Raw genomic sequence first — 17,870 nt, 5'->3', positions numbered from 1 at the left:
TCAACTGCTCTTTCCGTTCCTTCTGGGACATCTGGATCTGGACAAGGAGCACTTCAACTGAAAGAAGTACGAGACACAGTAATGGGTAAATAGAAACAGACCTGAACACACGACGTGCTCATCCAGTTTCCCCCCCTCCCTCTGCCCAATTGAATAGAGGTTTTCACTTCTTGTACAAAAGAAGTGAAGGTTACTTATCACATATAATGGTTTCTATTGATGGCTCCTGTTTGGTTTTTTTCAGTTACATCTTTTTTTCCTTGGTATGTATTGGGACATTAGAAGAAGCTCTAGTGCTTCATAGGATCCTGGAAGCTACTATGTTTCATAATCAGGAAAATTATTTTCAGTGTTTTCTGTATGTGTCTTAGTGTATGTATCTATAGGTACTAATACACGTGCAGTCTACACAGTTAAAACCTTTCATAGGGGTTATAAAATACTTCAGTCTACTGTAGTATCCTTGAGCCAGTGTGAACTGAAATTACTGAGTGCAAATAGTAAATACACTTCTTTCCATAAGCAGCTGCAGTAAACACTATTAGTTGAGGATTAATCAGATTCAGACTGCCATTGATTTAATTTGTGGGATGTGTTTCACTTTGTAAGAAGAGGAGCCCAGTAGTATGGAGCAAAGGAGAACACCAGTTCTTATTTTCAAGCCAGTTCTTAGTGTCATATTTTTCTGCTTTTCAGGAAACAGAGGAGGTTTCTAAATGTATTCTGTCAGAAATAAGATGTGGTGGGGAAAATGGGATCAGAAGAGAACCTCCACACAGGAAGGAAATTCCAGATGTGGAAGAGGGTGACCATGCACTGTAGTTGTCAGGGCAAAGAAGGAGCTGATCTAACGAGCAGTGGATGATGGAGGTTATGAAGAGCTTATTTGACTTTATTCTGATAGCTGTCAGCAAGAGGAGTTTTAGTCAGCTGATTTCTAGTCTCAAAGCCAATTTACTGGGCTATTTTTATGTTTGAAATTTAAGTTGTTTCATTTAAGTGTTTTATTCATTGCATAAAATATTTGGGACATTAATAATAAAAAAATCCTTTTTGTGAAGCTTATTTCATGCAACTCTCCAGGAGTCAGGCTGGTCTGTATATATATATATAGACAGAGTGTCAGAGAAGAAAAAGCTATTACTTAACCTTTTAAATAAAAGTAAGAAATGAAAATGTAGAAGCCACGGTAATCTGTTGATGAAAACTAGCTAGGTAAGTGCCTGTACACGAAAATTCAACATGGCTGTGTAACACAAAGCATGGGCCCCCTTTTCAGATTCCCTAGTGTACCACAATAGAAAGCCACATAGCTCACAAGTTATGTCTTGTGCAATAGAAATTTGAGACTTGAAAGACTTAGAGGAAAAAGAATTGATTTAATGAATCCTTAAAACCTAAATAATCATCATTTTTGTGTGCTTAGAAAGCAGAGATGAGTAGGACCAAAACTGAGATGTCAAAAATGAGAAGCGGTGTGTTTGTGGAGAAGAGGAGGTGAAGCAAAGCTATTCTGCTTTAAGCGCCCTAATGGGTTTGACAAGAGGCGTGTAGTGTTGCTTGGCTTGCTGCTGATTTGGCAGCCTCTGTCTCTTCGCTGCATTTTTCACCTGTGCCCTTCGTTTGTTTCTTTTTTTTTTTTTCTTTCCTTTTGTATCTTGCTCATCAGAATGTGAGGTAAAAGGCTGGTACTGCAACACTCTTGTTCCAAGCAGCTAATGCTAACCAGCCTTCACAGAGAACATAATCCTTACACAAACACCTTAACTCATGAAGGAAGAGGGTCCAGTGCGACGTAGGTTTTCTTCATGTGCGGGGATTTCATCTGTGTTTTCTCCAAGAGCTGATGGCCGAAAGCTTGTCCGGAATGCTTCATTTGGAGGATATTACGAACTCTCTCCTGCTTTACCAGGTTTGTTATGGTCTTGCATTTCTTAAAATGTACAGAAGAGAATATAATTTCTTCCTCGAATTTTTCAGCTTGAATAAAAGTAATGTAACGAGATGTTGGCAAAAATCAGAAAGAATGATGCTAGTATGCATTTAGGTAACAGCTCTTTGTAGTGGCAACATTTGTAAATAGGCGAGTAAGTTATAGCTCACACTGCAGTGAATCTCTCTTTCAAAGATATTTGTGTATTTGGTACTGATGTGAATATTTGGTTTGTTTTTTTGGGCATTTATGACTGAAGTTCTGTGATGTGTTTTATAAATGCCTTCCTCCCTTGTACTTTCCACTGCCCTCACACACAATGGGCTTGCTTCAAAATAGTAAGGTACAGCAGAAGGTTTTAATTTAGCTATGACTATTTGGATGCTTGTCATCAGTGGTTTGATATAAAATGACAAGATAGAATGAGTTAGGGCTAAAATCCCTTGCTAAATTCAATAGTGCAAGATTTTTAAGATATTTAACACGAGAAAGGGCTTGAGTCTCCTTTTGCTCAGATTTGTTCTTTCCTGAGAATCAGTACTGGAATATAGAAATGAATTTCTAGAGTTTCATTGTCCATAATGTGCACTTCTGATACAGGTACCTGAATTTCAGCAGTTTACTTCAGGAAACTTTGGTGCTTGAAAATGTATTACAAGGTCATCTTTACCTGAAAGGGGACACTTGCAGAAATTGTACATTCTTACCAGAATGAATCTGTATATGTGATTTGTCTTGTGCCTGTCCCCGTACACACTTTATTGTGTAGCCCCGTGAGGCCAGAATGCCAGGGAGGGAGGGGGAAGAAAATAGTTTTCACTGTTTATTGTGTGCCTTCTGCAGAATGGCTCAGTGAATTTGTAAGCCATGGCTCTGAAGCCACGGGTAGGATTTGGGGTGCAGAATCCAGGGGTGGTTGTGGGCTGGTGATCAGGGAGCTCTGCAGAATTGCTGGAGCAGCATGTTCAGCCACAGGCCGGTGGGGACAGATGCTTGGGACACCATGTTCTATTAAACCTCCCGTTTTACCCTGTAATGTTTCTTTTCACTCAGCTTCAGGAAATTATTAGCCTTCTACTAAGAGTCTAACACTGAGTTTTTTTCAGGCTACTCAGGAAATAAAGATCTCCAAGCCTGAAAGGGTGGAGTTGGCAGCTTGACAGATCCTCCCTACCTTTAAAATAAATGCATGTAGTCTGGTAATTACCGAAACAAAAATGTTTCCTATTTGCTTCCTTCCTGTATAGGATTATACATTAAAGCTGATAGCTGTCTGTAAGTGGAAAATGAATGACTTCTTAAAATGCAGACCAAGTGGAAAACAGTTTTTAATGGGAAAAAAAAACAAGTGTAAACATAGAACTAAAAAATGTTTTTTCTTTTGGAATCTTCCACATATCTGAAGAACTTAAACAATATTCATATGCTGGAAAGTATACTCTTTCAGTTTGGTTTAAGCAAGGAGTAGTTATTGCCTGTCAAAAAGATACTCGTGTAGTTACAGTGAGGTCATTCTTTGGTTATTAGTGTTTATTTTATATGCTTTTTCCAAAAGAAAAAATAACCATGAGAAAATATGTAGAAGGACTTTGCTTGCTTTTCTGATTACTTCAGTTTCAAAAGCCATGGAGGAATCTGAATTAGTTAATATGTGATTGTATTTTTAAAACTGCTTGTCATCAAACTTTTGAAAATCAGTCAGTTAAAAAGACTGATGTCTCCTCTGTTCAATTCTTTAAAAATATTTTTCCTTTTTTCTCCTGCCGTGTTTATTATATAACACCAGTATTGATATCTCCCACTAAGAATAGCGCATAGTTCTTCCTGAAGCATATAGTTTTTCAGCTGAATTATTCATTCGTCACATTCACACCAGTAATCAAATCAGGCTGTTCATTGCTTTTCATTTGGAAGTCAGTAATATTGTTGGTAGGCTTCCTATTTGCGATCTTCTAATGCATTGCATTGTTTTTTTGCTGGTTCTTCTCTTTGTTGGAAAAAAAAAAGCCTCCAGTGGATAGTAATTATTTTTCTTTTTGGGTAAAGTAATTCTGGCATTAAAAAGTAACATGTTTTTTCAGATGTTATTTTTCTCAAGCATCCTAATTGAAAATGGCATTTGTTGAGAGGTACAAAAGCAGTCTTTGAGACGTAGGAGGTGTTATGTGCTTGGTTTTGGTTTTTTCCTTCCCTCAAGATTCATTGAAGGGACACATCACAGGTGTGACTTCAAACAATGTTACCAGTTTTACACTTCAAAATTAAAATCTCTTAACTAGTCTTGTTTTAAAATGTACCCTATCACAGCCTTTATCCTAAAGATTCTTCAACACTAGTCTTACAATGTATATAGCCCTCATTTTTTTGTTGAAGACGATGTTTTGGATGATTTTATTCTTTTGGTATTGACAGCATGTTCCAGTTCAGTCTCTAAAGAAGGATCAATTGATTTTGCTCGTGGGCATCTTGCATGTATGGAGTTCTGGTTGTTCAGGTTGTACGCTGTTGTCAGGCTCTCACTTCTGTCAGAAAGCTCGTCATGAGTTATCATACAGATTTCCACCTGCAAGTTTTGCAAGGGTGTGCAGAGTATTCACAGCAGGAATGCACTATTGAATGGTTTACCTTGGCTTCTACCGTGGTACCATGAACTGTTGCTGACCGCCCTGGGGTTGGAGTCAGCTTTCAGAGCCCTTGTGGCCTGTGATGTGAAGACAAGGAAGGTCACACTGGGAGAAAGTCTGTTAAGACACAGTGTCGCTGTGAACACAGTCCCTGATTTCTAGAACTGCTTTAGAGGCTAGAGTAGTGAAGCTTGTGTTCATTAATTAATTTATTTATTTTTTTAAAGTCTGCAAGTGCCTTAAACAATACTGGGGGCTCAATCTGCAGCTCTGAAGGTTGGTTCAAACAGTGCTTGCTTGCTGTCTCCTACCTCTGAAGGTTGCTTTTGTGTGATGAGGTATAAAATGATACACAAATCCAAGAGATTTAACAGCGAGAAAGTTTCAGAAAGGGACTGTATCTTCAACACATGAATTTATACATTGTGAAATGTGAGCTCGCGCTATCTTATCAAAGAGTTCCTGATTGAATTACAGGATGGGAAACAGCAAGTAAGCTGAAATATTAAGTCCAAACTCACCACTGATAAACTCCGAAGAATTTGGAACACACTTTTTTTATTAGACCTGCCTCTAGCCTCTCATCCCGTGGGAGGCTCCACTCCAGATACAGGCTTCAGTGACTTTTTGTGGTGCAGTTTTCAGTACCTCTGGGACTAATGAAACTACAAAGAGTGCAATAACACAAAGCATCATTTAAAGGCACAGTTTTCGTGGCTTTCCTGTTGTCTTTGTCACAAATCCATAGACAAATTCGTTATTTGTAACTAGTAGCAGGGAAGGGGGAAAACAGTATTTCTTATTATTAATTCTATTAATATAATTGTTCTGGTGTTTTTGTTTTCCTTGACCAAGTATTTCCACAGCAAAATGTATGTTATCCTCATCTTGGGCCCATATATAGCTTTTTCTGATATTTCAGTACAAATTTCCATGGAGGTATTAGCATCAAACTGTTCTTGTCAGAAGAAGTGAGACTGCCTATGATATTGAGGTCCCTCTATCTTAATAGAGTGTCTCTCAAAAATGTGTCCTTCTCTCTGTTTTCTGAGTGAGCTTATCCCTTCTACAGAGGAGAAGGTAACAAGTTGGATGTTGTGGGACACGAAGCTGACTGGTTGGGTTTCGTAACAGACTGAGACAGAGCAGCGCAGTTAGCAATAGGACAAGGGGGCATGGGCTTAAACTCTGCCAGGGGAAATTTAGGCTGGATATTAGAAATAAATTCTTTACAGAGAGAGTGGTCAGGCATTGGAATGGCTGCCCAGGGAGGTGGTGGACTTGCTGTCCCTGAAGGTTTTTAAACTGAGACTGAACATGGCACTTAGTGCCATGATCTAGTAAACAGACTAGAGTTGGACCAAGGGTTGGACTCGATGATCTCTGAGGTCTTTTCCAACCCAGTCGATTCTGTGATTCTGTGAAGGTTTTCCAGGATCTGCAGCACAGTGACTTGACTTCACCAGCAAACCCTTCAGACACCACATTGCTGTGGATGTGAGTAAGGAAGGGAATGGTGAGTGTGATGGCATGTGTATAAATCTGCAAGCACACATACCTCCTAGGCTCCAGGTGGTGGAAGCAGAATGAAGGTGCTGGAGAGAGTTCAGAGAAGGGCAATGAAACTGGTGAAGGATCTGGAGCACAAGTCTGATGAGGAGCAGCTGAGGGAACTGGGGCTGTTTAGCCTGGAGAAAAGGAGGCTGAGGGGAGACCTTATCGCTGTCTACAACTACATGAAATGAGGTTATAGCATGGAGGGGGTTGGTCTCTTCTCCCAAGTAGCAAGTGATAGGTAGGACAGGAGGAAATGGCGTTAAGTTGTGCTGGGGGATATTTAGATTTTTTGGTATCAGGGAAAATTTCTTTACAGAACGAGTTATCAAGCACTGGAACAGGCTGCCCAGGGAAGTGGTGGAGTCACCAGCCTGGAGATGTTTAAAAGGTGTATAGATGAGGATCTTAGGGACATGGTTTAGTGCCTGAGTTAGGTTATGGTTGGACCAGTGATCTTAAAGGTCTCTTCCAATCAAAATGATTCTGTGATTCTGTGAAATTTGGGGAAATGTGACTCAGCTTCGGTCTTTGTGTCTAATGCTCTGGGATGCAGTACTTAATTCTATTTTCATTGGTGATACCAATGAAAAACTTTTATGAAAAAAAACTCAAACATGTTTGTTAGATAAGGATGTGTAAGGCCCTTAAACCTGCTGTGCTTTAGAAACTAAGCTGTGAATTATAGCTTCTCTTCTGTAAGAATAATCCTGACTTAGCACTTTATGGTCAATTCCCATCACTAAACCTTTTGTATATGCATATAAATAAGTAAGTAAAAACTGAAAAGCCATTGGAAAATGCCAGCATTGCATTTTCAGTTGAACTTGGTTCCTAATTGGGAATTTCTTTAGGGTGTGGAGGTGAAGAGAAAACCTCTACTGTGGTTGTGGTGTGTGTTTTGACTTCTCAAGACTGGAGTCAAATCTAATAACATCTCAGTGAACGAAGGCAAGTCTGTCCTCTAAGGTTTGAAGTAACCTTTGCTTTGTTTGAGGACCTGATGTCAGGTGCTGTAGAGAATGTGCTTTTGTATTTAGTGTTATATAGGAAAAGTGGCTGCTGGCCTCTGGATCATGACTCTCACCTTTTTGGTTTTTTCCTATTTCCCTAGTATTAGAACTCTTCTGCCTGTCTAGGTGTTTCTTCCCTGTGGTCAAGTTGTCTTCTGCATTATAGGTTTTCGTTAGCCAAATAAACCTATCATGGATGTGTTGGAAGAATTTCAAAACAAAGAGTTTAATGAACTGTGCACAGAAGAGAAGGGGTTCTGTAAAGACATTTAAAGGTTTATTTCTGAAAAGGCATGTAAGGTTATCTTTGTTAAACATAAAATGTAATATTTTTGTATTCCAGTATATATTTTTTTAAAATCTGATCTTAAAAAAGAATCTTTGCAAAGGTAATAAATACAAACAAAAAACCCCAAAGGACTGATTACCAGACCAAAACTTAAAGGAATCTCAGATTTCTCATGTAACCTGAAGACCAACTTAATACCTCTATAAGTCACTGAAACTTCCCAAAATGTGTATTTGTGATAAGTGAATCTGTCATGTCTTAGACTTTCTGGATGTTGTTAAGTTGTGGAAGGGTGAAGCTACTTATTTTTAGCATAAATAAATAAATAACAAGTCCTACACTGAACAAACTACTCAACACTGCTACAGAGAGCTAATAAAATTATTTTAAAGCTTAGAAAATCTCTCCCAACATACATGCACTCCCCTGAAGAATGTGAAATCAGACTGTTTCTCTGACAAATCTTCTCATTTTAGACATCCAAGCACCAGTTTCTGTTTCAAAGTTTGGAACATGTTCCAAGGGAAGCTCAGAAGAGCTTTTGCTGCCCGTTTGTGGAATTTCTCTGCTGACGTGGTGCCCTCTGGTGGGCTGAAGCTCTGGGGTACCACTGGCAGAGCCACACAAGGCTTTTCAGCTATGTGGATTATTCCTGAAGTTCACGTATGACTTCATATTTATCTGCCTTCTGTCTGGAGGGCATGCAAATTATGGCATTTTTACTTACTCAGATAAGTGCATTGTGCAATTTGTTTTTTCCTGTGTATAAAAGCTTTATGCTGCCACTGATCTCTTAAAATGTATCACTGAGATGTTTTCTTCATAATTAGAATAGCTTATTTTTCCTTAAGGAAAGGTTCTCGGTATATGTTCCCTGGTATGTAGCAGCTGCGCAGCAGCACTAATGGCAGTTGCGACCCCTCTCTCCATTGTCACACATAGAGTGGCTACAGCCCCATCTCACTTTGTTTTTTGGATACTGGGAAACTGTGGGGTTTTTACTGTGAGTTGCTCACAGAAGATAAATGTGGGATTTCAATGACTCTTTTAATTTAAAACCTTGTAGTTACGTTTATGCAGTGTCAAGTTGAAAGTATAAATTCAAGGTTAATGTAAGCAGCCTTTTTCAATTTCTTGCTGTCGAGGGTTTAGATTGTGGGGTGACAATAAAACTCTGGCAGATGTATTGTTAACCTCCTCTCCCCACGCCACTTCCCCCTTTTGCCCCTCCCTCTCCCCCCTTCCCACTCAGGACAGGCGATCGGGAGGGAAAGAAGGACAGAGAGAAGAGAGTTGGAAAAATTAAAAATGTTTTACTAATGCTACTAATAGGAATAGAGAAAATAATACAAAATATACAAAACCAATCTTGAAAGTCCCAGCAACTGCAGAGCTGGCACCCAAAGTCCTGGATTGGACTCTGCAGCCAACCGGAGCTGGATTCAGTCTCTCACTAGGCCTCAGTTCGCAGAGACGACCAGCAAGGTCCTCTCCTAATGTCGGCCATAAGCAGAAGGGACGAAGAAGTGCAAAGAGAACGAGATCCTCTTGATCTCCCACTTTTATATGAAGCATTCACGTGAATGGAATGTTGTACACAGTTGGTCAGTTTCTTGGTCACTTGTTTCTCTCTGGTGAGGTGTGAATCTGTCCTTATCAATAAGTTTGCATTCCATTGCTATGTTTACCAACACATGTATCTGGTTTTCCAGGAAAATGCAGCTAATATGAAGGCTTTAGCTGACAGGCAAATTCACTAAAAGAGAAACTTGTTTTTTAACAAAACCAGGACATTTGCAAAAAAATGACTGACAATCTTGATCAGTGTTTTAGGTTTGCTTTCATGTATGTGGTATTTACCAATTATTTCTAGCTACAGAAATGAACAAACCAAAAAATGCTTTATTTAGTGTTCTGCTCTGTGCCTGCATATATGCAGACGAGGGGCAATGAGAAGATAAAAGTACAAAAGCACACCGTATTTATGTTCGTCATGTTATTGGACAGGGTGCGGCAGCATCCAAATACAGTGGACTGTTCTCACCTCTTAGTGGGTATTAATTTAGTTCATATTGTATTAGCTGGTATGTTTTCAACTGATGTGATGGACTGGTATGTATATGTTGTTTGAAAATCCAATTTGCTTGCGCTCTTTTATGCTAATCACAATTTGCAAATTTATTTCAAAGGCTAGTTCATATAAAATGATATGTCTTCAAATGATTTGCAACACTGTTCTCTTTTCTTTAAGGTTTTGACAAAGGAAAGGATGATGTGTCACAAAGCAAAGAGGATACAGCACATTCTATGTCGAAAAGCAAGGTAAGGAAAGCAGCCTCCTAATATGTCTTTAAAATGTCACTGTGCAAAGGAGTTCTGCATTTTTAATTAAGTGCCCATATATTTAACTTTCATGGTAGATAATCTTGAATATTACTCTTCAGATTCAGCAATAGATAAAGATTAAAGGGAATTTCTCAGAATGACATAATGTGAAAATCTACAGTTCAAATTAGTGAAAACAAAACATGGAATCTTCTTACTGTCATCTTGGAGTGGGATGTTGCCTTGCCAAATGTAACAGTGGATGGAGGCCAACTCTTGCTATGGAACTGAATTTAAAATCCGTTTAAGCTGCAGGTGCAGATGCTGTTCACTGAGCTGTAGAAAATCTTACAAGAACGTTAAGGAAACTGTAAGTGGAAAAGGTTTAGTTTAACGGCTTGAATTGCCAGACTAAAACATACTTAAGTGTAATCTGTTATCCTGTGTGTTGCAAAAGCTTCTGTACCTCAGAATTCAAGTATAAAGGCCCATTTTGCTGAGGTAATGAGAGTGAAAAGGAAAGCACGCTCAGTAGAACATTAAACTGGTTATAATTACTATGCATTTTTATGCTTTCTGGTGGTCTGGATATTGGAAATGGAAAAGGTAGGAGGCAGGCAAATTCATAGTCATCACTGTGTAGTCCCAAGATGGGAAAAGCTCACTGAGAGGCAGTGAAAACTGACAACATCCAAAGTGGAGCTGGGAGATGGACACTGACCAAAATCATTGCATCTTGGGCTGGCTAAACTTGAAAAAACAAGAAAAAATGAACTACCCAAGCAACCACAAAAACTCTTTTTATGTAGCAATCCTAGTTTTTTTTGTCTCCAGAGCTTTGTTTTGTTCTGGTCGCAATTATTTACATGAATAGTTTGCAATAGCATTCTTATTCAGAATAAAATGTTCTTTTCTGATGGTATAGAAATAGTATGCACGTGATGAGAGATTCGTGTACAAACTCATTGTGGTATTGTAGAGAGAAGTCTACTATAGGTATATTTTCTTTTCCCAAATCCTTTTAAATTTGTAGGATACAGGTATAGAAACTGTCAGTTCTAGGGTATTGTATAGGTCGCTCTGATACAGCCTTCTTTATTTGTTGGCCTGTCATAACTTCTGAGGTGCGTGAACATTTTGGTCAGTGGAAGTGGCCGGCATGTCAATATACTAAATTATTACCTAGGGATTTTTATGTATTAAATAGAAGAGACTGCATTTTGTGGAGTGGGTGGTTGTGTATGGTTTGATCACTGGACAGAGTAGTTAAGTTCACTTGTTTTTCTCATTTAGGCATCACTATAGGATGGCATTTAAAGGCTTTAAATTACCCTGCTTTGTAGTTTTCTGTTTTCTGCTAGGATGTCCACTGATTTTTACAGAGGCAGATGTGGTAATAGACCCTTGAACAGATTGTCAGGGCACAGCAGGCATGGGCTGTTCTGCAGGGGGAGGTGAAGACCTGAGCTCAAGGCTCCCTGGGATGTGGGGGAGATACCCACGTGATTTAGGGCACAGCTCTTTCCTTAGGGCTCTGCTTCAAGGTGAGCGCTGCATCTGTCTGCGCTGGCCCTGGGTACAGGCACCCCCAGCCCTAGGACACAGAGGGGTTGCACTTATGGTCTTGGCACAAGTTTTTCTGTGATACTTCATGTGTCAGAGCTTTAAAGAGAAATGTTGAAGAAATATCGAAGGAAATCCAAGTGACTTAAAAATTATAGTAGCATTTCCCTGCTTGAACAGCGTCATCAGAATAGTTCTGGGGTGAGCAGGTTGGGTTCTGCAGCTGATGCTGCAGTTCTGTGGTGTGTAGCTAAGCATAGAAATGCTTACAAGAAGTGACCTCAAGTTCTGCCAAGGGAGGTTTAGAATGGATATTAGGAGAAATTTCTTCATGGAAAGGGTTGTCAGGCATTGGAACAGGCTGCCCAGGGAAGTGGTGGAGTCACCATCCCTGGAAGTGTTTAAAAGATGTGTAGAAGTGACACTTCAGGTCATGGTTTAGTGGTGAACTTGGCAGTGCTTGGTTAACCATTGGACTCAATCTTAAAGGTCTTTTCCAACCAAAATGATTCTATAATTCTGTGATTTCAAGCTGTTAGTGTCCTACATCTGACTTGGAATCACAAACTTTGCATCTTTCAGCTTGTACTGCATCCTAGAGCTTCACTTGTCAGGGAGATCAGGAAAGTATACGTTACCATCCAGCTTGCTTCTGATCAAAGTATTTGTGTTGATCCAGAAACCTCTACAAGAGTTTTTACTTGGAAATCAAGTTAATATTATCTCTTTTAACTTGGTTTTATTTCAGACTCTTTTAATCATTTATCTTTGACTATCCAATTTATTTTTCTCTTCCTTTTTTTTTTTTTTCCTTGGTTCTTATCTTTCCAGGATCTTAAGTCTTTATTTGCTTTGCCATTACTTTTGTTTGTGTCTTTTTGTTATCAAAGACAAGATCAATATTCCTACTTCAAACACATATTTTTCTTCATCCATATTTTTGCAATAACTGTATGTGGGACTTGATGAGATTAGTGGTTCCTTTAAAATCTACAAATAAATGTCAGCCTAACAGAAGATGGTGTCTGTTACAGCTGTGGAGGTGAAATAGCAACCCTCCTTTTTAATTAAGGATGGAAAAGCAGTGATGAGACTAACCCAGAATGTGGTACTGAATGTACTTTGGTGGGAGTTGCAGCAGGTTTTCTTTTTTTTAAGTTTTGATCCTGTCTGCTTTGTGTGGCTATAACTGAGAAAGTCACTCGCTTAAAAATATATGAATCACTGATCTGTTTTGTGATCCATCGGACACGTAAATATGGAACTTTACTCAGTGTTGTATTACTGAGCTTTAAAACTGAGATACTGAGAAAAGGTGTTTTTGTAACCTGTGATTCTTACTGGTTCGGGGCTTTTATATGCATGACCTTTAGATTGCATTAGCTTTCTGTTAGTGAGCAAGTAGAATATTTATGAATGTTTTACTTAAGTTGCTCCATTATAGCTTGCATAATGATTACATTACCTCTTCTTATGTGACAGTGATAAGCATTTTTCCCTCTTCTGTTATTACATTTAAAGTACTGTATTTCATTTGGCTTCTAGACAGAGGAATTAAATTTCAAGTTGTATGCTTGTCTTAAAGCTAAATTTTGAGTGTTAAGGGCGTATCTTTAATACAAAACAAAGAGATTTCCTTCAGTTTTCCAAGATACATATGGAAGTTAGAAAACATTTACTTATTGTTGAAATAATTTTGAGATAAAATTACTTTTTGCCAGTTATTGCACATATCTGTTTGACACTAAGCTATCTAATTAGACTTTGTAAAGTCTTAATTCTGAATTAAAGGTGTCTAAGTCACATCAAAGTTAAATTGCTTTGTTCTGCTTGTAAATCTCTAGATTATTATTTATTTGTTTTTAGCAACTTCTGTATAAATAGAATGCTGAAGTGTACTGTTTCTGTTATTCCAGTAAGTTTTCTCAAAGCTTGCCTGTTTTTTGGATGTCATTTTATAGTGTTCCAAAATAGAAATTCAGAGAATGGACTTTGCCTTGTAGTCTGAGATTCGAAATGACTAGTCAGAAATGTCGAACAGCTTGAGAAGCAATTCTCATAAACTGTCCTTGAATTTATACAGTTTAGAAGGTTACACTGATTTTTCTTTTTTCTTTCTGTTTGTGGTGGTTTTGTTTTGTGTTTTTTTTTTTTTTTTTTTTTGACTAGGCAGGAACTTTGCATCTGTCAGGCTTATATTTCAGTGCACAAAGAAATTCAACACTTCACAATTTATCTGAAGTTTCTATGTAGGGGATACCTACTCAGTGTTCTCTGGAGTTGCAGTAGGAATGACTTGATAACTGTGATAGACTCCTTTTTTTTTTTTTTTTGTAACTTTTAAGAGCTGTGTATCCCAAGGTAAATCTTTTGTGGCTCTAGTTCCCTTTCAACTAGTAGACAGCAGATGCCAAGGAATAAACTTTGAACCTCGCAAGATGTGTGGAGAGGCAGGAGGGAGAACTCATGTGATGCTGAGGCAGCATTTTATCTTCCATGAACAAAGACTTGGGTTCGGTGAACAAACCTGAGCCTCGTCCCCTGTCTGTCACCTCTGTGAGCTTCTTGAAGATGACTTGCAAAAAGTAATCAGAGCGTGGGATTGGGGAGGAAGGAGCAGAACAAGTGCCTTTAGTGGTCAGTTGTTCTCTGATGATTTATAGAGTGCTGAGTCCTGGACTGAAGAAGCTTTATTTTCCTTCATGGGTCATGGGGTAAGTGCCTCTATAGCAATCCAAATGAAGGAGCTGTGAAGTTAAAAATGGAGATGTTGGGATTCCTGTGTCACAGGAGCATGAGAATGACTTCTGTGTTTAAACATGAGGATTCTCCTAAAACCTTCTCTCTCTGCTAAAATAACACCTAACTAGTCAAGACTGTGATGTGCCAAGTAACAGGCTACATGAGCTAAATATTTACTGTATATAGTTCAGCTTCTTCTGGAGGATTCTCGTACTTCTTTCCCATAAAGTACTTATGAAAAAAGACTCCATAAACCGGTGGTGAACAACTCATGTTGCAAGTTGTAACTTGGTTTTTTCATGTGTGTTTTGTTTGTTTTTGTTTTAACTGGGAGAAATGGTAGATAAGCAAGAATGGGAACCTTACAAACATAACTGTGCGCTTCAAATACTTTCTAAAGTGCCTGCAACAGTAATATATTTTTGTATCTGTCATTTTCATTTATTTATTATGCTTTTTGTGAATTTCAGTCTGAATCCAAGCTTTTCAATGGCTCTGAGAAGGACATTTCTTTATCTTCAAGCAAGCTTACAAAAAAAGAATCTCTCAAGGTGAATTCATTTCCAAGTAACTCCTCATGGACTATAAATGCATTCACATAGTTTTACCTTATTCTCTAACAAGAAGATAAAAATGCCGACTAGTGATGAGACCTCTATGAAACATTTTAAGTGTTGTGAGAATTAATGGTATTGATTCTCTTCAAATCTTATTGTACTGTCACTTGAGTATGGGCTTCTATAATGCAATCTTTAAGATGGCACAAGATTATAGGATAACTCAGATTTTAGAATAACTCAGGTTGGCAGGGACCTCAAGACGTGCAGTGAAATGACAAATTGAATTACCAGAACTACAATCTGCACGCAGTGCCTGTGTTTTTTCTACTGCCTTCTTCCCCCTGTGTTGTAACAGGGCTAAACTGCACTGTTTGGCAGATGTCATGTCAGGAGAAACATAAAATTGTTTGCCGCTAAAAGAGGGAGATATGTTGCTGCAGCTTGCTATTGGGAGAGAAAGTAATTGGTGGATAAATACTACTGATCAGTTAATGTACCGGTAAATTTGAATCTGGCCCAAATTTGGTTTTGGACTTTATACCAGGAAGGGAAGGGGTCTGGTTGTTTGGTTTGTTTTTCCCCTGTGATTCTGATTTTTGAAGTCCTCAGTCTTAAAAGCAAATTGCAGAAGAATCTGAAATTGGTTATGTGGTAGCTGCTCTTGAAACAGAGCAAGAAACAGTTGTTCACACCTTGATGTCAAATACTGTCTTTTAAAGCTACTTCTCTGTATCTAGATTGCAAATGGAATTTAGCAGGTTTTTCCTCAGCTTATATTGATAGTTGTCTTTTCGTGCTCTCATTGCTGGTTTATGGCTGTGGCATTGTAAATATTTTATTATTATTATTTACAGGTTCAAAAGAAAAATTACAGAGAAGAAAAGAAGAGAGCCACAAAGGAATTACTTAGCACAATCACAGACCCATCAGTTATTGTCATGGCTGACTGGCTGAAGGTCAGAATCCAAGTGTGGAACCAGAGTTGAAGATAAGAGCAGCTGCTTGCTTCTTTCTGACCAGAATAGAAAAGGCTCAATCTTTTACTTGCTGTTAATGTTTTTCTACAAGCACAGCAGCCCCTAATTGCATCCCAGGTTCTCTGTGCTCAAATCCCAGGAGAATAACAGAGGAAACAGGCTCCATTTACTGCAGCCACCATAGTCACATGCATCTTGTGTGTATAGCCATTAATTTCAGAGGAGTTGGCTTTACAATTCTTATTTTGTCCTTTTTATTTTACATTTTGAATTGAAGCTCTGTTACGTCTATAACAGTAGTGAAAATGGTTCAGTCACATTAGATATTTGAGTACAGATTTCTCTGCATAATTCTTTCTGGTAATTTTCCTTTTCTGTCTTAAGAACTAACTGTCCTCTAATACTAGTACAAAATGTGAAGAATTAATTTCTCAAAGACAGCAGTCAGTGTCATCAACAGTAGTGCAGTACATATATTTGTATATAATTCCTTAAACTTGTAAATATATTCCTTGAAAGTTGTACAAGAAAAAAAGATGTTACCAATTTTTATACTTAGCTCCAAAAAAATAGCTTGTCTTCAAAAAGTTTCTTCAGTTTTTGCAAAAATCAATGTAAACAGGCGAAAATATTGCGCAGAGGTCAAGTTGGCATTCTGTCCTACAGACACACACGTAATTAAAATCTAGAAATGACAGAATTGATGCAAGCAGTCTAATCAGATATGCAAATTCAGGGACTTAATAGGATCTTATATTTCACACATGGACTGAAGCTAACAGCTGTTATAACAGCTTTTAATCTAAGAAATCTGGATATATCTGAGTTATTTTGTGAATACCCTATTTTTCTTATCGGATGTCTGCCCTCTTTTCAGCGGAGCTCTGTTTCCAAAGATTATTGTGTCTTCCTGCTAGTGATAAAATATGTTTCAGATAGGAAAATTCATGAAGGTTACAGATGAACTGCCGTACTTGACATATCTGGATGTGTGTATACCCATTTGTAGAATAAGTATTCATCAAGAAAGAATGGAAAAGTGAACATTGAAATTTTACCTTTTTATTGTCTTTGCTAAACCTGGGTAAACTTTTGATAGACCTGCTGAACTTTGCTTGAAATAAAAACTAATAAATAATTTCAGTGTTCATTTTGTTAAGAGATGTGGTTTTGGTATTGGCTTCAGTGATCTATAACTGTAACTATTTATCTTCTAGATTCGTGGTACCTTGAAAAGCTGGACCAAGCTGTGGTGTGTACTGAAACCAGGAGTGTTGCTTGTTTACAAAACCCCCAAAAATGGCCAGTGGGTAGGAACAGTGCTCCTGAACGCTTGTGAACTCATTGAGAGGCCTTCTAAAAAAGACGGCTTTTGTTTCAAACTTTTTCATCCTTTGGAGCAGTCCATATGGGCTATAAAGGTTAGTGGTAGTATATATGGTTCTTAACGAATTACTAGCATTAGCCAGCTATGAGTGAAGATAACCTTAATGAAAAGCTGAACTGCATTTTCTATTATAACTTTAATGGTTTGTTTATTCTGAATATAAGCCTTCAACATCTAGTTACTCTTCATCATGAAAAGTATTTTATTTATGCTGCTCTGTGTACTGAAGTAGCTTCAGAAGTGTGGTGTGCATAGTGATACCTTTAAAAAAGTTAATGCTGTCACTGGCAATCATGTAAGTGGAGGGAATCGGTGTATAATGTTGTATTTTATGTCAGTCGAACCTGAGGAATTAAGGAGAGAAATGATTTGCCAAAATGGAAGAGTTGACATGTGTTATAAACATTTCTTGGCTTCCAGCCCTATATTGATGTAATAAAATGTCAGCCTAGTTCAATGTACTTTTAAGAACAGAAGTTCAGATTACTTCCTTGTGCAACAATAGCTTATACTGCAACTTGTTAGACAATTGTGTTCCTTTTTGGCTACAATTTTAGGAAGATAAATGTTTTCCTTCAGTTCTGATGCGTGTCTGCTTTGTGAAGCATGGCATAATATTGTGACCAGCTCTTATCTGTAGGTGTTGAAAAGCACAATGTGTTCTGCACAGCAAAGGTTTATTTCAGTTTCTCCTAAGAATCTTTAATGTTTGCTATTACTCATTGTTTATACTCTAGTAAACAAACGATTGTAGTCCTTGTTTTGTGTTTGCATATGGAGAGGGGCTGCGGAAGCACAGCACAAGTGAACATATTTACCTCCTGAAATGGCATCTCGCTTTAGATGAAATTACTGTACAATATTAGGGTCCTTGTCATAATAAATTAATTATGCCCTCTGCAA

General features: G+C 38.1%; 1 protein-coding gene across 4 annotated transcripts in view; it reads left to right on the top strand.

Annotated features, from left to right (window-relative positions):
- OSBPL8 (oxysterol binding protein like 8) overlaps positions 1-17,870 on the top strand; it is a 100,063-nt gene that overhangs the window by 57,230 nt on the left and 24,963 nt on the right. For 2 of the 4 annotated variants that reach the window (XM_065837876.2, XM_071799366.1), the window contains 4 exons: positions 9,665-9,735; positions 14,514-14,594; positions 15,458-15,559; positions 16,798-17,001. In XM_065837876.2, coding sequence (XP_065693948.1) covers positions 9,665-9,735; positions 14,514-14,594; positions 15,458-15,559; positions 16,798-17,001 — 458 coding nt within the window. Of the gene's footprint in view, positions 1-1,669; positions 1,913-9,664; positions 9,736-13,760; positions 14,016-14,513; positions 14,595-15,457; positions 15,560-16,797; positions 17,002-17,870 lie in introns of those variants that run through there. The other 2 variants (XM_071799364.1, XM_071799369.1) reach the window with 2 other exon arrangements.

Source organism: Patagioenas fasciata, chromosome 1 (genome assembly GCF_037038585.1).
Source record: "Patagioenas fasciata isolate bPatFas1 chromosome 1, bPatFas1.hap1, whole genome shotgun sequence".
In the NCBI taxonomy this organism is placed as follows: Eukaryota; Metazoa; Chordata; class Aves; order Columbiformes; family Columbidae; genus Patagioenas; species Patagioenas fasciata.
Note: the sequence above shows the minus strand (reverse complement) of the source record. Positions and strands in the feature narration are given on the sequence as shown.